Source organism: Aulonocara stuartgranti (assembly GCF_965226115.1).
Source record: "Aulonocara stuartgranti genome assembly, chromosome: 22".
In the NCBI taxonomy this organism is placed as follows: Eukaryota; Metazoa; Chordata; class Actinopteri; order Cichliformes; family Cichlidae; genus Aulonocara; species Aulonocara stuartgranti.
The window spans coordinates 32776212-32797465 of record NC_138957.1 but is presented as its reverse complement, the minus strand read 5'-3'; the positions used below and the strand labels follow the sequence as shown (position 1 = coordinate 32797465).

Below are 21254 nucleotides of genomic sequence, written 5' to 3'. Positions count from 1 at the left end.
GGGGCAAGGAGTCCCCAGGTTGCACACCAGCCTGTGGGTTGGGGGCAAGCGGATGGTATGGCGCCAGCCGGTCCTTGTGTAGCACCACCCGCCTTCCCCGCCCCGGCATCCGGACTCTGAAGACCACCTCCGACAGGTGTTCCAGGATCTCGCCCGGGCCTTGCCAGTGGCTCATGAGCTTGGGGGTCAGCCCCCACTTCCTCTGGGGGCAGAACACCCAGACCCGATCTCCGGCCCCCAGCATAGGACCGTGCGCACGGGTATCATACGCCCGTTTCTGGCGGGCCCCGGCTCCCTCCAATGTCCGTCTTGCCAGTTGATGCACCGTGTGCAACCGCTCCCTGAGCCGCTGGAAGTAGTCCATCTCTGGTCCACCAGCAATCTCCGGCTCAGGGGGCGCTCCGAACACCAAGTCCACCGGGGTTCGGAGCTCCCTTCCGAACATCAATGCTACAGGAGTACACTGACTTGACTCCTGCACTGCTGTTCGATATGCCCACAAAACAAGGGGCAGGTGTTGGTCCCAGTCCCTCTGATGTTGGCTGGTCAGGATGGCCAGCTGGGTGGCCAGCGTGCGGTTGAACCGCTCAACCACACCATCGCTCTGAGGATGGAGGGGGGTGGTCCTCGTTTTTCTCACCCCCAGCCTCCGACACACTTCTCCCAGCACCTGGCTCTCAAAGTTCCTCCCTTGGTCGCTATGGAGCTCCTCCGGTACACCAAACCGTGTGAACATCTCATCCACCAGAGTCCGCGCCGTCGTCACCGCACTCTGATCCGGCACCGTGTACGCCTCTGGCCACTTTGAGAAATAATCCATCGCGACCAGCCGTCGCAACGTCTTGCCATTCCCAAAATGGCCAGTACCTGCAGCCCCATGGACCCAGCGGAGGACCTCAGGCCGAAAGGCCCGGGGAACCAGGAGCTGGAGTATGTCGCCTCCCCCGTCTGGCGCTCGCCACCGCCGGTAGATTACACCGCCATGGAGCTCCAGGCTGTTCCACTGGGAGTACAGCGACTTTGTCTCGGGCCCTTGGGAAGACACGGCGGACCAGTCTGGCTGTGTCCCTGCCTCCATCCAGTCCCTCACCATCCCCAGCGCTGGATCGCTCACCTGGTGCTGCTGTAGCTCCGCCGCGGTGAAAGGTTCCTGCCCTTCATCCACACCCTCAGGTTCTGCTGCTGCCGATGTCGGACCCCGGTCCAGCTCCTCCAGGCGCCTGCCATGGACTATCCGAGGGTTCAATGACGCCATTAGCTGCCATCTCTTTTATCAGTCCCTCGGCAGCTTGGCGTTTGGCGAGGGGCAGGCGGTGGGGCCGCAGCCGGATTGGAGCAGCTGCTCCAGTGTCTATAGTGTGTTGCACCAGGCCCGTCCTTGTGCAGTCTTCTTCCCTGGCGGCAAGTGTCCATAAACTCTGCCAAGAGGCTCTGCAACTGCCGCTGCTGTGTCGCACTGAGGTGCACCCCACTTCGCCGCCCAAGCTCCTCTACTGCCACGACAGTCTCAGGTGACGGGGAGACTGCCGAGCTAGGCGGCGACTCTGGCTGCGGGATGTTGTCCCTGCTTACGTCCACCCCCTGGGTCCTCTTCCGCACCCTTGCCGCCCTCGGCCCCTGGCTGTGGCATGGAGCTGCGGGGTGCGAGGGCTTTGGGGGTGCTGGTGGGGTGGGGGTCTGTCCCTGGCTACCGCGGCCCACTTGGAGCTGCACGGTCTCAGCACCAAGGTGGATGGCAACTCCCGGCACATCGACCCGTGCCCCCCAGTGGGCCAGCAAGTCCAGTCCAACAATGCACTCGTCTGTTATGTCGGCAAGCCAGAACTCATGGTTCACACTGTTCGTTCCCACCACCACCTGCAGAGTCTTTTTCCCCGGCATCACAGTCTTTTCTCCTGTGACAGTGTACAACGCTGTGTGAGTAGGGGTCCAGTCTTTCGGCAATGAGCCACCCGTCTCCGGGAGCACCCCCCTTCGCAGCAAGCAGATGGTGGACCCCGTGTCTACCAGGGCCCGGCAAGACCGTCCATCAACTATACAGTCCAGGTACAGTCCACGGGTGGACCCACAGCGGCCCACCACGGGATGAGTGTCATGGAGAGGGTTTAACGATTGGGGTGGGGGTTCCCTCACTGTCCCACCCCGTGGCCGTTTCCCGTCGGTGATGTCGCTCGGCTCCGAGGACTAGGTGCGGGACAGTTCCGGGCGAGGTGACCGGGTTCCCCGCACCGATAACAGCAGTCCGTCCGGCGCCTCCGACGGGGAACTGCCTCTGATTGGGCTCGTCTGGCCTCCTCCTCCTCATCCGACTGGGACGCGTTCATCTCTCGCTCGACCATCCTGGCCGATCGTCGGGTCACTGGGGAACCCCACAGCACCTCCTCAGCCCGCTCAGCCTCCCTCAATGCCTCCTCCAGGTCTCGGGGGGATGACAGCCGGACATGCTGTCGCAACCTCTCCGGTGTGAGGCCCCTCAGGAAGGCGTGGAGACCCAGCTCCTCTCGCGCCGCTCCTGGGAATGTCGGATAGCCCCGTCGGGCATAGAGGCGGACGTCCGCAGCAAAGGACCCCAGGCTCTCTCCCTCGCGTCGGCAAGCCAGCTCCTCCCTGCTCTGTTCGGCTGGTGGTCTCTGTCCAAACCGTCTGCCGAGCGCCGTGGTCAAAGCCCGGAGGTCGCGCTGCTCCTCTGGGGGCAGGTCCAGCAGAACCTGGAGCGCTGGGCCCTCCAGTGCAAGCGCCAGGTGGGTGGCAGTCTCTTCTCGACCCCACCCGTTGTGAGTGGCAGCCAGCATGACTTGGGCCAGGTACGGCTCCAGCTGCGTCGCCCCAGTGTAGTGCTGTAGCTTAGCAGCCGTCCTGCCAGGAAGCTGTGGTGTGGCCCCATGAATCCCCTCCCGTCACAGGGAGAGCAGGGGGTGGCTGTTCCAGGGCGCGCTGTGGCCCTCTGGCCGCCCCAGCTCGGATCTTCTCCGCTGGGTCTCGGCAGCCATGCTTTCCAGAAGCGAGCTGTTGTCTCGGATTATACGCTCTAATTCGCCTATGGTTGGCTCCATAGTGTCTGCTAGACACTCATGAATCCCACTTCTGACACCAATTGTAACGACCGTGGGTTAGTGGAGCTAAACTGGCTAAACTGCTCACTAGCTAAAACGGCTAGCGGGGTGCTAGCAGCTATCGCCAAACTTCACAGCAAATGGAGAGCGCTCGTGCCTCATACACCGCACGACCCCGAGCGACTCGGCAACAGACTGATAATCCCCAAATGATCCAGCAGGAGGCAGTAGTGGTTCACACCAGCCATTTATTTACCATCTTTTTCTACAACAACGTAACGCTGCTGACACCGAACCCCTATCACGCTACCACCACATAGAGTCGCGGTGTCAGCCAACCATGCCAATTCAACCCACTCCACAGAACACACATCAACTTCACTGTGGCTTACATTAACATAACACTAACACAACATGCGAATCAAACACATAGGAACTAGCAGAACGATAGAAAACACAGACAACACAATACCCAGAATGCACCTGGCTAACAACCCCAGCCAGGTCATTACAATATGTTAGGCTATGCCCTCTCTATTTTTGGTAATTCCACGCCGGTGGAAACCCAAACAAAACACGCATTAAGAGGCTCTAATGCCTGTGTCTAAATCTCGCGGCCCATGTCACCTCTACTTGCGGCCTGCATAATGACGTGAGGAAATATTTTTAAAAATTCAATATTCAAAAAATGATTTAATATGAAGGCAATAGGCAGAGTGTTACAGGCATAGCCATAAAGAATGTAGCCTCAGGGGCAGTGTAGTCCGTGCATCATGGACAGGGAGAAACGCTGGTTTGAGTGGGGAGTCAAGGAGGCCATTTACATGAAAAGGGAAAGACCATCTCTGAATCATGGAGGGGCCCTACGGGTACATCTTTCACCATCATCTGCATAATTTGCATATTAATGATCAATAAACTGACCACACAGCCCATTGTTCGCCAGTGGTGCTAGTTTCAGTCATTATGCAAATGTACTGTTTAAAAGGTTGGAGAAAACTGCAGTCAGCTGAGACCAAAAAAGTCACTTGAATGAGTGATGAAATGCTTCTCCCACAGAAAACGTCACATGCAGATGAACAGAATCAATATTTCTGGAGATTGATTCCTTACCTGGATGACTGAGCATCCATCAAGACAGTTTGTATAATTCTAATGAGCTTGATAGTCAGTGCTGGTGTAATGACCTTTATTCTTCACTGCAGCCTGAACTCTCTTATGTAAGCTTTATTATGATGGTGATGATGATGATGATGATTATTATTTTTATTATTATTAATTATTGTTGTTGCTTTTGTTGTTGTTGGTTTTTTTGGTTTTTTTTTTTTTTGCCTGTCCCATTTGGTTCCTTAGCTGTCAGAATTGTTGTCTGAAGACCAACAAGGATACCCATTGGATTTACTTTGCCAAATGGATCATCACAGCCTTGCCGTATTGGTCCATTTGATCAACCTTTGTTGTTATTGTTTATTTTATTTTATTTTCAGTTGTTACAGACGGGACAGACATGACTGAGGGATAGGAAAGGGAGAAAGAAAGATGAAGGAAAAGAAAAACAGAAGGGAAGAGGGCCATTGAGAAAGGGCACTTAAAAAGAGAAAGAGAAAAAAAAATCTCCTGGATCACCTGTTGAGAGAAAAAGAAGAGAAAACAAGCCAAAAAAAACAAAAAAAACAGAGCAACATACTAAACACAACACTAGCCAAGTGTAAACAGCAGTAAATACTAAATATTGAATGTTGTTGTGTAGCAAGCAGGACCGACAGCGCATAATGTGCTTGGAAATAGCAGCCAATAAAGGTGTAGTTTATGTCTATGAACAGTGAACACCCGTGTGCACACCTGTGTGGATCAGCGCGCTTGTATTCAAATGGTTTCCACATGTAATGGTCTGCTAGAGGATGTAGAGAGCCATAGCCCCGTCCCCCAGGGCATGAAGCAGGCATGGAGGAGATCCAGCCTCCAGACATCCAGAGGCCCCAGAGTGCGAGAGCCCAAGGAGGACCACCGGAGGGGCATCCGTGCCACCCTCCTGGTAAGAGCTGAGGAGAGCCCCAGATGAGGGGTCACCCAGTAGTCACGGAGCAGAAGCCAGAGGGGGCTGCAGTGGTGTGCCCGCCGGCTCTGCCGGCAGCCAACTGTGCCAGAGAGAACCGAGCCGTAGGCCCAGAGGCCCGAGGGCCCCCTTTGCCCCGGAAGAGGCCTGACCGAGCAACAGGCACCAGGCCCCGCCAAGTAGTCACCGGGAGTGAGCTGGTACATACCTGAGCACCCAGCCCCGGACACCAAGAACCACCAGCGCACCGACCCCTGAGGGCATCAGTTACCGGCAGGGAGTGTGGTGAGGCGAGATAGGCCTTTGGAGGGCCCGGGAGTTCCCAGAGAGGTGGAGTGTAAGACCCGACCTGACATATAAACACAGAAAAGCACACACAGGCACAAACATGCATTCCCACCCTCATGCACACATATACAAATACTCAGCACTCACCCAACGTAGGGATAGACATACATGGACACTGTACACACAATCACACTCTCCAAACAAACTCTATACCCCAGGTCCAGGTACCCTCACCCCTGGAGGGGGAAACGGCACCTAGACCCAGGAGATGTTACCCTTTCCCCCGGGGTGGAGGCAAGCAGACCGCCCCAGGCTCCGCAGCAGCAGGGAGGCCCCGCATCCCAGATCCCAATCGGACGGCCAACACCTCCTCCCAGCACCCCCGCCCCGATGGCCAGCAGACAACAGGGGTGTGTGAAGACCCCAAACCTCCCTCCTCTCGCTCATGTGTAGTGTTGCTGCGTGTTGTTCTAAGGTGCCTTTAAAACACGGGAGAGCATGGTGCTGCTGCCAGAGAGCAGCAGGTGTTAGCACGGCCCCTCCCAAGAACTCTCAATGTCATGGATTTAAAATTGAGAGGTGGGCCCCGGCGCCAGAGATGGGGTTGATGTTGTTGTTGTTAAAAAGTGGTTCTCCCATTAGCACTACCAAAAAAAAACCCCGCAAAAGACTTCCAAATCAGACAGTCTCACATATCGCGTAGCCTTTTCAAAGTAATCTCACATGATATATCATGAAGTGATATCCTGTCCAGACTAGAGATGGCACGATACCACTTTTTTATGTCCGATACCGATATCATAAATTTGGATATCTGCCGATACCGATATGAATCCGATATAGTGTTTTTTAATCAACAAAACTGTTTTTTAAAATATCTTGCTGCATTTTGCAAGTCTGCAAGTTCATACCCAAGTTTAAAACAACAACTATACTAAAGCTATTCTGTTATACCTATACACAAAAAAAATTTTTCATAGTTCAGCAATACTGATCAATCTAATAAACTTAAACCTACACCATCCTCCCTATTCTGGTATTTTAAAGAGTACTTAGCATAAATATTAAGCAACCTAACTAATAGGGTTCCAACTCCCAGCAACAACAAAAATAAATAAATAAAAAATAGGGAACCACCCCTCACGCGCCACCTCATGATGCTTAATCGACGTAATCAACCTTATAGCCATCATAATGGCGCCGCGTATGGATGCCCTGGTGCTTCAGTGCGTTACTTCTGTCTTGTTTTTGTGCATAACTTCTGTGTCTGGGCACTCCTCTGGATATTCTTACACCAGAGAAGAGCTTCTTAACCACAGGACTACAACACCTGTGGATTTACTTCCAATATTTGTCGCATCTGCGGCAGATTTACTGCAGACTCTGATCAGGAAAGTGAGACGCCGAAATAAAGGTAAGCGAGCTGGCGCACTCGTGCGTCTGAGGAGACGTGGACTGCGAACTGCTCTTCCTGGGATCTTCCTTTCCAATGTACGCTCACTCAGGAATAAGACAGACGAACTGGCCCTGATGAGAAGCATGAACAGAGACTTTGCCTCCTCCTGTGTCTTATGTTTTACGGAATCGTGGCTCTGTGAGGACATCCCGGACAGCGTGCTAAAGCTGGAGGGTTTTCATCTGCTGCGCGCGGACCGGCAGGCCTCTCTCTCTGGTAAGACCAAAGGTGGAGGTGTCTGCTTCTACATTAATAGTGGCTGGTGCACAGACGTAACAGTGATTGCTCAGCACTGCTCTTCCTCTCTGGAATACCTTTTTATTCACTGCAAACCGTTTTATTCTCCGCGGGAGTTTGCTTCATTCATCCTGGCCGCTGTTTACATCCCGCCAGATGCGGATGCGCAGGCAGCTCAGTGTGCACTCGCGGAGCAGATACTGCACATGGAGCGGACATTCCCGGACTCTCTCATCATTGCTCTTGGGGACTTTAACAAAGCCAATCTGAGCCATGAGCTTCCCAAATACAAGCAGTATATTAAATGCCCGACCAGAGAGGAGAGGACATTAGACCACTGTTACAGCACGATCAGCGGGGCCTATCGTGCGGTGCCCCGCGCTTCACTCGGACTTTCTGACCACGTCATGATCCACCTGATCCCCGCGTACAGACAGAGGCTGAAGCTCTCCAAACCTGTCGTGAGGACCAAAAAACTGTGGAGCAACGAGGCTGTGGAGGAGCTTCGCACGTGTTTGGAGTCTACAGACTGGGACACAATGAAGGCTGCTTCTAACAGCTTGGACGAGTTTACGGACACTGTCACCTCCTATATCCACTTCTGTGAGGACAGCATTGTGCCATCACGCACCAGGGTGAGTTATAACAATGACAAACCCTGGTTTACTCCTAAACTCAAAAAGCTGTGGCTGGAAAAGAGAAAGGCGTTCAGAAGTGGAGACAGGGACTGCTACAGAGAGGCCAAGTACAGGTTCACTAAAGAAGTGGACATTGCTAAACATCAGCACTCTGAGAAGATGCAGCAGCAGATCTCAGAGAATGACTCGGCCTCTGTGTGGAAAGGTTTTAGGAATATCACCAACTACAAGCCTAAAACCCCCCACTCCACTGATGACTTGCTCTTGGCCAACACCCTCAACGACTTTTACTGCCGTTTTGACGAGCCATCAGGCAGCCTTCACACCTCCAACGGCCCCAACAATAGAGACACTTTGGACACTCATTCCCCCACCTCTCCCCCCTCCATAGAGCCATCACCACCTTCAAACACTTCACCTACAACACCCCCCTCCTCACCCCACACAAAAGAGGATTTCACACCACCTCCTCCCACCACAACTCTTCATATTCATGAAGCAGATGTGAGGAAGCAGTTTAAGAGTCTGAATGCTCGAAAAGCTCCCGGTCCAGACGGTGTGTCTCCTGCCACCCTCAGACACTGTGCAAATGAGCTGGCCCCAGTGTTTTCTGGCATTTTCAACTCTTCACTGCAGACATGTCATGTGCCTGCCTGCTTCAAGTCCTCTACCATAATCCCTGTCCCCAAGAAACCTAGGATCACTGGACTAAATGACTACAGACCCGTGGCTCTGACATCTGTGGTCATGAAGTCATTTGAGCGCCTAGTTCTCTCCTATCTCAAGACCCTCACGGCCCCCCTCCTGGATCCCCTGCAGTTTGCATACAGAGCCAACAGGTCTGTAGATGACGCCATCAACATGGCCCTACACTTCATCCTGCAGCATCTGGACTCCCCAGGAACCTACGCCAGGATCCTGTTTGTGGACTTCAGCTCTGCCTTCAACACCATCCTTCCAGACCATCTCCGAGGCAAGCTTTCCCAGATGAATGTGCCTGATCCCATCTGCCGGTGGATCACTAACTTCCTGACGGACAGGAAGCAGCACGTGAGGCTGGGAAAGAATGTCTCGGACTCCCGGACCATCAGCACCGGCTCCCCTCAGGGCTGTGTTCTTTCTCCTCTGCTCTTCTCCCTGTACACCAACTGCTGCACCTCCACCCACCAGTCTGTCAAGCTAATCAAGTTTGCAGATGAAACCACCGTTATTGGACTCATCTCGGACGGGGATGAATCTGCCTACAGGAGAGAGGTTGAACGTCTGGTGTCCTGGTGCAGCCACAACAACCTGGTGCTGAATGCCCAGAAGACAGTGGAGATTATTGTGGACTTCAGGAAGCACACAGCTCCACTCCCCCCATCATCCTGTCTGACACCCCCATCACCTCTGTGGACTCATTCCGCTTCCTGGGTACCACCATCACCCAGGACCTGAAGTGGGAGCCCACCATCACCTCCGTCATTAAGAAAGCCCAGCAGAGGATGTACTTCCTGAGGCAGCTGAAGAAATTCAACCTGCCAACACGGACGATGATGCAATTCTACACTGCAATCATCGAGTCCATCCTCACCTCCTCCATCACCGTTTGGTACGCTGGAGCCACTATCAGGGACAAACAGAGACTGCAGCGTGTTGTGCGCTCTGCTGAGAAGGTGATTGGCTGCAGACTCCCAGCTCTGCAGGACCTGTACACCTCCAGGACACTGGGGCGTGCAGCTCGGATCTCAGCTGACCCTTCTCACCCCGGACACAGTCTGTTTGACCTGCTCCCCTCAGGCAGGAGGCTCCGGTCCATTCGCACCAGAACCTCTCGCCATAAGAACAGTTTCTTCCCCTCTGCTGTCGGACACATGAACAATAACCGTATGACTGTTCCCACCCCTGGCACATGACCCTACACTGTGTTCACTGCATCATTCCATGTTTGGCACTGATCACCACCTGCACTCATGTATATATCATGTATATATCTATCTACTTAGCACTTTTAATTCTTATTCTTATTTTTATTTTTCTATGACAGTATGTTTGCACTGAAGCACCGCAGCAATTTCCTAATGTTGTAAACCTGCTCAACATTTGGCAATAAAACCCTTTCTGATTCTGATTCTTAATTTGATGCAGTGTGAAAAAAAAATGCACAGAAATCAATTATTTTTCAAGAAATATTAAATAGATTCAACATCTTTCTTCAACAAAATTGCAGACTGCACAGATGGTACCTTCCCAAAGTAAAAAGTACTATAGGTTACTAGGGTATATATATTAGACTTAATAGTCACTATATACAGTAATTAACTTCTATTCATTTTACATCAAATTAAAACTTTGGGTGTCAGATAATTATTTATTAAAAGCTCGACATTTTAAATGAGGATAAGAAAGAAAAGTATGTCTTTGTGCCCCTTTTTCCCTGTTCATGCCCTATCGGCCCCCTGGCTAAACTTTGCTAGCCCTGCACAGTTACCAGTTGCCCCTGCACAGTTACCAGCCGTCAGCTACGTAGAAAAAGATCCTGGTCTAGAAAGTAATATTAAATAAATTCTAACAACAGCTTATCAAGCTTAAACGTTCTGCTGTTGTTCAGCCGCTGGTTTCCTCTTTCTAGTGCAAAGTGGGCCAAAAACAAACAAGAGAGACGGACTCGCGACAGAAAAGCCGATCAGCTGATCATTAAGCAGTTTCACGATTGAAGTAGCAGCTGGAGAGCGAGAGGCAGTCGCTTGTTAAGCTTAACATGGGAATGCTTTACAAACATTCAGAGATGGACTTACACACTTGCTTTACTTCTCTCGGGGATAACTTTGTCGGAGATGAAATGCCAGGTTGCTAGAGAAGCTCCAAATGCTATCCAGACCACCGACAGGTCCCGCATGCCACAGCCGCTCTATCATGTGATGCATACTGCTCCGACGTGCTAACGTTCTGAGGTGAGTTACGGCGTGTTGCAAGTTTTGTGAGGTGCTTTCGTGATATTTAATGGATCGGATTACATTTTTTATTTTTCTCCGATATCCGATCCAGTAATTTAGGTCAGTATCGGACCGATACGTAATATCAGATCGGTCCATCTCTAGTCCAGACCATCCTGGACCCATGAACTCTCACACTTAAGCAATCCTGCTACACAAACAGGTGATGTTTGTTAGTGTGGACACTGAAACTGGGCCCTAGTCTCTTTTTAAACCTGCTGATTGGCCCTTTTCACAGAAGCTGTTTGAATGTGTCCTTGCATGGCAAACACAAAGATAATTATTAACATTTATTGATGCCCTGCTGTACTGAGATGAACTGGCTCACTGGTATGTTTGATAAACATAGAGAGGCAAAACAATTTTTCATTTTTAATTTTATGTCTTATGTGTTTTATTTATTTAATTTGCTGTTTTTTGTTATTCTATTGTTTTAACTTATTTTCTGTACAGCACTTTGTTCCTGTGCTGGGTATTTTAAAGTGCTTTATAAATAAAATTGGATTGGATTGGATTGGATTTACACCTGTGTTTAAAATGGCTTTTGTTAAAAGAAGGGAGCAGTATGATGAGAGCTGCACACTTCCTTAAATATTCCAATATGAGCAGACGTCAAGATGAGGATTATTTACTAAATTAGTCTGGTGAATGAGTCCACATGTGAGTTCAGTCCACATTTTGCATTTACATGTACTTTGACAGTTACATAATGGTCCCCATTACTATAGCCACATTGCACATTTATAAAAGGAAATTGTTACATTAATGTGCAATTTTATTTTACATTACATTTTACATTTATTTTACAGCAGTGGGGAGGGAGATAGCTCGCAGATACCTGGGCGAACTAAGGCCTGTCGCAGGCAGTGGCAGGAAAGGTTTCTTGAGTGTGCTTCAGGAGGAACTGCAGGGGAACCAGGGCACATCACATGATGTACACAGTAATGCTACACAGCCCTATGCAGCTCAAAATGCTAACACACCTAATAATGATCAAAATGAGTCTGCAGAGCCCACACATGTTCATAGTGCATCTGCTAGTTTACCAACGAGCCCAGTCCACATCAGTGAGGATGTTTTTAACCCCCTACCAGATCCAGAAATTGATTGTGGAGCATGTCATCCGAAGTGAGTCCACCACTTCACCATCCCCACAAATAAGGTTGCGCACCTTCTCTGGGCGGATCCCAAGGCCAAACGGTGAGGTGGACTACGAAACATGGCGCACCCAAGTTGATCTTCTCTTTAACGATCCTTCCTTGAATGATGCTCACAAGGTGAGAAGGATTCTTGAGAGCTTGCTGAGTCCAGCAGCTGATGTTGTGAAGCCTCTTGGCATCTCTTCACCACCAAGTGTCAACATCACTCAACTTGACTGTGAGCCTGTCCCATGGTTACTGCATTTGAAGGTATCCCTACATTGAGAATGAGCAAAGGGAACTGATCCAAAGAAAATATATATAAAGCAAACTTTGTTTCACAAACCTGTGGTCGTGCGTGTTATGTGGGTTGGAAGTCTTATTGCTCTTACAGAGTTGCTACCGCCAATCTCCTTCCCAAACCTAGATTTGGATGTTGTAGACATTGCACTTGGGCGAGCAGTATAGATCATCTCTTATAGATAGAGGGACACACGTCCAGGTTACATGAAGTAAAGTTTTTAATTGTTTTTAGGTGCCGCTGTTACACCGTTACTTTTATTTTGTACTAAAAATTAAACCCTTTTTAACTGACTGTGCGCCTACGGCTCTGTCCTATTTTAAATAGGTACCTACCACGGGTCACAATTAGAGAACAAATTACCCATAATCATCTGTAATATTATCTACAGCTGCTTTTAGTACCATTGATATTCTATTAGACTCTTTTTCTCCAATTGATCTTTCTGAGTTAACTTCAATAATTACTTTCTCCAAACCATCAACGTGTCTTTTGGGCAGTGTTGGGGAGTAATGGAATATCTGTACCGACGTTACGTATTTAAAATACAAAATATGAGTAACATTCAAAAAAAATAAATGTGAGTATATTTTTTCTAATATTTCCATATTTTCTAGTTGAACAATTATTTTATGTAACAGTCAGTATTATATCTGGTTAAGTAAACCAAAATGATCTAGGTTCATATACTGTTAATCTTTATAGCCGAACTTTTGTTCAACTATAACGTACTGTCATTTTCATTTTTAATGAAAAGTGCAAAAATGACATAAATGACAATATAATTAAATTTAAAAAAATGTTATTTCATGGTTCCTTTGCGGCAGTTCATCATTTTTTATCTGTCATCCTCACCTATCACCTATCTTTCTGTGGGCGTTTTTCAGAACCAATTACCCAGAGTTTATCCTCACATACTTGCTAGTTTCTGTTTGACAGGTACGCTCAGGAGTCCAAACTTCCAAAGAAGAAGGCGAGTTCACAGTGGGACAGCTACTTGGTGACATAAGCTTGGGTTCACTGTGTGCTTTAGTGCTTTTTTCCATTATGATTAATGTTTACAGTGAAAACAGCACCTGAACAATCTAATCAACTTTCGTTCTTTTTAAAATTTATATAAATTTTTAGAAGCACCCTGAGACGATATGGAGCTATAAAAGGTTGATGTGGAGTTATTTTGAAAGATCATAAATACTGGTGGTAAATCACTGTATACAAGTATATTTGTTATAAATGACTAAATAATTAACAGACCATTCATCTCTTAAAACATTATATATGTATATTTTTGAAGATAGAACAAATTAGATCTTCTTTTGATTTAGTTAATTTTTAAGTCTTTTTTTTTCTTTTTATAACATTTAATAAATATATATATATATATATATATATATATATATATATATATATATATATATAACATATAACAGACAGCTGGGGAATAAAGATAATAGTCATTTAAATGCTTTAATGTCCTATCTCTTCTTGATATCTAAAGCTATCCTAAGGCTATTTAATGCTGCTAACTACATTATCCCATGATACTTTGTTCTTAAAGTATGTGTTATTGTGATTTTAATGAACATGTTTCAAAAGAGGATGTTTGGGGAAAACCCCACTGTTTGGCAATAGGAGCCTTTTGCCATTTTTTAACTACAAAATTTAGATGACTCAGCAGGCTTCATGGATGACGTCTGACCTCCTAGCTATTATTTATAGTCCAGCCTTGAGTACATCTGTCATGTCTCACAGGAAGGAAAGAAGAGAAAAGATGTTGTTGGTCGTTACCATTTCTTTCAGTATTTCTTTGGCATCAGTCATTGCTGCTGACTCATTTTACATTGCCGCTGTGTACGAGCACAAAATAATCCTGAACCCGGACCCAAGTGTGCCTTTGTCCCGCCATGATGCTCTGCAGCACATGAAAAAAAACCTAGATATCTACGAGGAGCAGGCAGCCCTGGCAGCCCAGAAGGTATGTACACATTTAAATGTGTTTTATGTCCTTAGTTTTATGCCCATTGATTTGTACTTCTTCATAATTCTGTTTGGTATTGTTATTGTTACAATTATTGTCCTTACGATGAACAATAAAAAATTTAATTAACGTGACTACAAAACAAAATTAAGACAAACTATAATCTATTAATGTCCTTATAATGTATTGGGTAGACCAAGGGCAGTTGTAACATTCTTTCTAACTTTTTGAATTAGAATTTGAATTGAATCTTTATTTTAAACATGTTAAAAAAGTACAATCACAAAGAAATAAGACAGAGACAAACAAACAAAGCAAAACAAAAGGAAAAGAATGCAAGCACAACTACAAAAAACAAACAAACAACAAAAACAAAAACTTTCATGTTCAAAATGGAGCAGGAAGAAGCATATGCTTATTTAATCCTACCCCCTTTCAACTATCCAGTAATCAACAGACTACAGAAATACCTCATTACAATTACATTATATGTTACATGTATTATTATTAATATTTTTTTTCATTTATGTATAAATTAACTGGGGTTACAACACACAACCTACAGATATATATACCCATACCAACACACCCGCATACACATAAACACACATTGGCATTATGAAAATATTGGACAAGAACACCCTATCAGAGCTCTACCTTATCCCTGTACCCTGCAAAAACCATACCCTTGAACCGCTTTTTAAACTGACTCATGCTTGGATATTGCTTCATTTCTTTACTGTTCCACAGCTTCACTTCACAAACAGAGATGCAAAAACTTTTTAATGTTGTACGGATACAAGGATGTTTTAAATTTAATTCCCCCCTCTAATTGTATCCCCGTTCCCTTTTAGAAAACATTTTTAGAATATGGCCAGGAAGTAGATTGTTTATTGCTTTATACATTATTTGTGCTGTCAGAAAATGAACCACATTTGTGAATTTTAGTATTTTTGATTTTAGGAATAGTGGATTTGTATGATCTCTGTAACAAGTTATATGGATTATCCTTATGGCTCTTTTTTGTAATATAAAGATTGATGATAGCGAACATTTATAAGTATTGCCCCTTCTTGAAATTTTGATATCTATATGACTTATATGCGACTTCCATCTTAATGTATCATCTACTATCACACCAAGAAACTTGTGCTCAAGAAATCTTTCAATTTCCACGCCATCTTTATGAATCTGCACTTGTGCATTTCTTAGGGAATTCCTAAATAAGACTATTTTATTATTATTTAGATTTGGCATTTAATTTTGCACATTTCTGATGTAATTGTATCCAGCAGCTCCTTTAGATTCCCCCCAGAACAAAAAATATTTGTGTCATCTGCAAATAATACTAATTTTAATATATCAGATGCCATACAAATATTATTTACATAAATAATAAATAACTTTGGAAGCACCTTGCGAAGCACCACAAGCAATGGCCAAGCATGATGAGGAATAGACACCCAGCTTCACAAATTGTTTCCTGTCACTTAAATAATTTTTCACCGACCCAGTGCAGTACAACCCCCCTGATCCCCTCCCATTCCAGTTTATTAATTAATATGTCATGATTGATTGTGTCGAATGCTTTCTTGAGATCCAGAAAAAGTCCAGCTGCATACCATTTCTGATCTATAGCATTTGTAATATCCTCGATTAATGCCAGTGATGTTGACCTTTTTGAACTGAATCCATACTAACTGTCAGAGAGTAATTTATATTTATTTAAGAATCTAGTCATTTATTAAACATGTTTTCTAGGATTTTGGAGAATTGCGGTAGTAAAGAAACAGGCCTGTAATTTGTGAAGTGGTGTCTATCCCCAGTTTTATACAGTGGCACAACTTTAGCTATTTTCATTTTGTTCGGCACTTTTTCAGTGATAAGTTGCAGATGTATGTTAGAGGTCCTACGATTCCTTCTATGACCTTCTTGACAATTTTCATGTCAATATCATTACAGTCAGTAGATGTTTTATATTTACACATGTTTACAATACACATACAATTTTCTTCCACTGCTGTGAGTCTGCTGCCCTCAGGTGAATGTATGGCTATTCACCCTATGCAGCGAGCTTAACATAAGAGGAGATGGTTCCAGGAACGACAGGACACATTGCTTTGTCTTTGTGTCTTTAACTGAAGACCGTTTTTTCCTCTTTTAATTTGTAAGACTGTGAACATACAGTAAAATAATACGTAGCATCAGTATCAACATATTTTGTAAACAAAACAGAAGTTAGCAACATAGCTTTCCTTATGCTTTACATTCACCATTAACATCTTTCCTTATACGTTCAAATAACCTTTTAAGTAACATGAAAGTAACAATCTTACAGAAAATGAAGTTAGACATTGCTTACTTACAGATTATGGCTCAACAAACTCCCCAACGATGTAAACTGGGCTTAAAGTTGTGCAGCTTGTTTTCTGCTCCATGCATTTTCTCACACTGCCCGCGTGAACTTTGCCTGCTGCTTACAACACATCACCAAAGGGGGCAGTGTAGCGCACACCAAACAACCAAAGAAGAAGCCACAAACTGAAGGGGTAATACTGCCCACTATTGGGAAACCTGAGAAATGCGCCAGCCAAAGAAACCCAACAAAGTAACAACCGAGGGGCAGAATAGTGAGGAACATTGAGTTAGGGTTCCTATCAATCAGGCATTCACTACAGTCTACAGATGACAGTGACTCAGGAATTTGTTCTGCCAGATTTTGTCCATATTTACAAAATAATGATTAAAGCTGTTGACCACATCAGCAGTGTTTCCCATAATATTGCCATTCTCAATAAAATATTGAGGATAACTTTGTTGTCCAGAATTATTTTTAATGATACTGTTTAAAACATCCCATATTCCCTTCATATTATGTTTATTGCTGATCAATGTTTTACTATAATACTCCTTTCTACATACGCGTATAATATTGGACAACTTATTTTTGTATTTTTAATTTTTCTTTTCAGCATCTTTTGTTCTTTGTTTTAGGAATTCCCTATAAAGTGTATTTTTCTTTTGACATGCATGTTGTAAACCCTTAGTGATCCATGGTCCATCTGAATATTTCTGTTGTATTTTATTGTTGGGCAGTTATTATCATACAATTCCATGAATATTCTTAAAAATGTGCCATATGCAATATCAATATCACTTTCTTTGTAAACATTATCCCAGTTCTGATGTAATAGATCTTTCTTAAGTGCATTCATAGTTTCTTCTGTCCTTACACGTCTGTATCTCAGGTGTTCCTCACACTGATTTCTCTTGTAATTAGTGTCATAAACTGCAAAAACTGGTAAGTGATCACTGATGTCATTAATTAATAATCCAATCACAATGTTGTTTTCCATATTATTAGATTAGATTAGATGAAACTTTATTAATCCCTCGGGTGAGTTCCTCCAGGAAATGCAGTTTAGACATTAGTGAAAATATTGTCGATTGAGGTGACACAATGAGGTGTAATTCTGCTAGGCCTGGTTATTTTAGGATGTAAACTCAAACTCTACATAGTGTTTAGAAATTCTGCGGTCACTTTATGCTTTTTCAGATTCAACAAGTCAATGTTAAAATCACCACAGATAAACATAACTTTTTGATTTGTTTTAGAGAATACTTGTCATGGTCCTGAGTCTGACGACTCAGTGTTTTGTGTTTCCTTATATTATTCTACGTTCTTGTTTATTCTGTTATGTCTTTTGTTAAGGTTTGCCATTTTTTAGGTTTCTGTTCTGTGCCTGCCTGCTCCCACTTCTCTGTGTTCCCTCTGTCTGTCCATGGTGTCACAGTGTGTGCTCGTGAATCTGTCTGTTAAGTTCAGTGTCTTGTCTGGTTCTCTGTGTCTGTGAGTTTCCCGTTTTATTCTGAAGGTCTCTGTCTCATTTGAGTGTTCTCAGCCTTACGTCTGTGTCTCGTCAGCCCTGATTTCTCCCAGGTGTGTTCCCCTCCTGTGTCCCATCCCATGATTACTCCTGTGAGTATTTAAACCCTGTGTGTTCTCCTCCTGTTGCTGGGTTGTCTGTGTGGTTCCCCTGCAGCGCCCTTTGTGTCGCTAGGTTTCAGGTTTGTTTTATTTTTAGTTTTCCCAGTTTAGGTTTTCATAGTAGGTTTCAAGATTTCAGGTTCTTTGTTTAGTTTTCCCAGTTTAGGTTTTGTCAGTTCTGTTCTCGCCACCCTTGCCTTTTGTTGTATGTCATCCTCATCAATAAAAGCCCACCCACATCAGTAGGGCCTGCATCTTGGGTCCTTTAATAATTCCCACACAGTTTGCCATGCTAACTGTGACATACTTCTTCTATGAAGTCATTAAATACTTGAATACTAGAGCCAGGTGGCTATATACAGCTAATTATTACATTTTTCTCTTTTTCCTTATAAATTTCAATTGTTATATGTTCTAATAAATTATCAATTGCAGTTGTCATACTTTCCACCACCTTGTAATTTAAGTTTTTATCCACATACACAACTACTCCACTTTTGTTCCCTCTATTTACAAAGTTCAGTTCATATCCCTCCAGTCCCAAGTCCAGTCCTTTATCAGCATTGATCCATGTTTCAGAAATGGCAATAATTCCAAATGGATTTGTTGGCTGATTTACATATTCCTTTATATTGTTGAAGTTGGCATACAGACTTCTGCTATTAAAATGGATTATTGATCATTTGTTTGGTGTGTTTAAACTGTTCATCAGTGAAGTAGCAGTAGTTATTGCTGATGTTGTAGAAGAAATTATTTTCTGGGTCTATATCCTTTTCTAAGTCTAGAACATTATGGTCTGTGTATTGCAATGTTCTCAGTTCCAGATTATCATAAACAGAATTCCAATGAGTTATATTGATATTCTTGCTGGTTGCAGATGAAGTTCTTTTAGACTGTGCCATGTGTTGTGTTTTGTGTCACGTCACATGTGTATTCATACCTCAAGTGTAAGTTGAACCTCAGTATTTGTCCAGGTCCTCAATGTTTCTGATGACCAACACTTTGGCTTGTTCTGGTGAGTTTAATGAATACTTTACAGTTTGTGATCCATTTTTTATAATTTTTGTCTGTTTCTTAACTAAAGTGCTTTCCTGGCCATGTCCGCATTTTGTTTTGTCAGATGTTCATTCATGAAGACATCGAATCCTTTCAGTTTCTTTCCTTGATTTATCAGTGCTGTTTGGTGTTTTCTGTTAGCAAATCTCATAATGATGGCTGGTTTGTCACTGTAATATCTTCGGGTAGAGGGTGGCAAGCCTCGATGTTGTTGTAGTCCACTTCCACGACTTTGGACCGTAAAAAGGTAACCACTCGATGTTCCGTGGAGTTGACGTCATCCTCTCCTGGCCCTCCTACGCTTTCAGCGGTGACAGCCTGGGGGTATGACTGGGGTTTGATGCGAAGCCCCGTGATGATGACATCGTTCATCCGGGTGTACTGCTCCAAATCTGCCACTCTGTTCACCAGCCGCCGATCCTTCTTGGCGTTCTGGATGTGGGGAGGCTTAACTTCCTTGACCAGGTCCAGGATGGCTTTCTGCTGCAGTTTGACAGCAGAAATCTCCTCTCTCATAAACTCCAGCGACTTCTTAATATTGTCACCTTCCTGAGCTGTTTTGGGCTCATGTTGACAGATGCTCTCGTAGTGTTACCCTGACGACCCGCTAGCTAGTTTGCCACTAGCGACCTTCGTCTAAAATATTCCAGGGAGCGATGATTTAAATTAAGCAGTGATAACCAAGGTTGGTACTGATATTCCACTGGTTCAGGTCCGAAATCGAAGCTCCGGAAACTATGAAAAAAAAAAAAAAAAAAACCTAGTTCAAAAATAGTTCAAAAAGCAGTGTGTGCATGCACCACAGGATGTTGTTGTCTCGTCACAGGAGACAATGAGTAGTCTTTATAACTCAAAGACTACTCTAAATACACTAGTCATTTTTTGACAAAAACACATTTATGCGCATTAACTAGTAACATGGTTGCTATATTTTCACTGATGAAGAAAAACTACAATATTATTCCCTTTTTTGTCTAATTTTCAAGAAGGCAACTGTTCCAGTGGTAACTAGATTTTAATTTTATGGATTGAATTAAAAGCACATTTTACTCAAATACATTGATGATCTGATGAGATAGGGTCTAGGGCCTGATTACTGCCACACCTGTTCTCAATCAATAAATAATTTGAATATGACCTGTCTGACAAAGTGGAGTAGACCAAAAGATCGTCCAGTTACTTGGTACCTTGGTTATCTGAGTGAGGGGCCTTAGACCTCATATTCCATAGGTAACTCCCCCCCCCCTTGTTGTGGCATGTTCATACTAAGACATTCCTGGTAGCCCGGCCACACCCCACAGCTTACATATAAAACAGCTGTGCAAACGTGACACCAGTGACGGTTTGATCAGAATGCGTCTCTTAGCAGCCTGAAGGTGGAGAGATGGTCTCTCACTCAGAGAACCAAGGTTGAATAGTAACCGGACGTTCTCTGTCATATTGAGATTATCTCTTCACTCCATTACATATTCCATATGTATGGAGAAGAGATGGCACAATACCACTTTTTTTATGTCCGATACCGATATCATAAATTTGGATATCTGCCGAATCCGATATAGTGTGTTTTTTAATCAATAAAACTGTTTTTTTTAATATCTTGCTGCATTTTGTATAAGTTCATACTCAAGTTTAAAAAAACAACAACACTAAAGCTATTCTGTTATACCTGTATGTAAAAAATATACTGCACCCAAAATATTTCATAGTTCAGCAAAACTGATCAATCTAATAAACTTAAACCTGCACCGTCCTCCCTATTCTGGTATTTTAAAGAGTACTTAGCAGAAATATTAAGCAACCTAACTAATACAGTAATGGACTTCTATATATTTTACATAAGATTAAAACTTTGGGTGTAACATTCAGATAATTAATTATTAAAAGCTAGACATTTTAAATGAGAATAAGAAAGAAAAGTATGTCTTTGTGACCCCTTTTCCCTGTTCCCCCCTTCCCTGCTCTATCGGCCCCCTTGGCTAAACTTTGCTAGATCCGCCCCTGCACAGTTACCAGCCGTCAGCTGTGTAGAAAAGGATCCTGGTCTAGAAAGTAATATTAAATAAATTCTAACAACAGCTTATCAAGG

General features: G+C 44.5%; 1 protein-coding gene and 1 long non-coding RNA gene across 2 annotated transcripts in view; both read left to right on the top strand.

Moving 5' to 3' along the window:
* LOC309699266 overlaps positions 1-21254 on the top strand; it is a 348161-nt gene that overhangs the window by 175211 nt on the left and 151696 nt on the right. The window lies entirely within an intron of this gene.
* Positions 13885-21254, top strand: part of LOC309699198 (biotinidase-like) — a gene marked incomplete at its 5' end in the record, with an annotated part of 12575 nt that continues 5205 nt past the window's right edge. The window contains one exon of the mRNA XM_082522110.1: positions 13885-14118. Within this exon, the coding sequence (XP_082378236.1) occupies positions 13885-14118 (234 nt within the window). The remainder of the gene's footprint in view (positions 14119-21254) is intronic.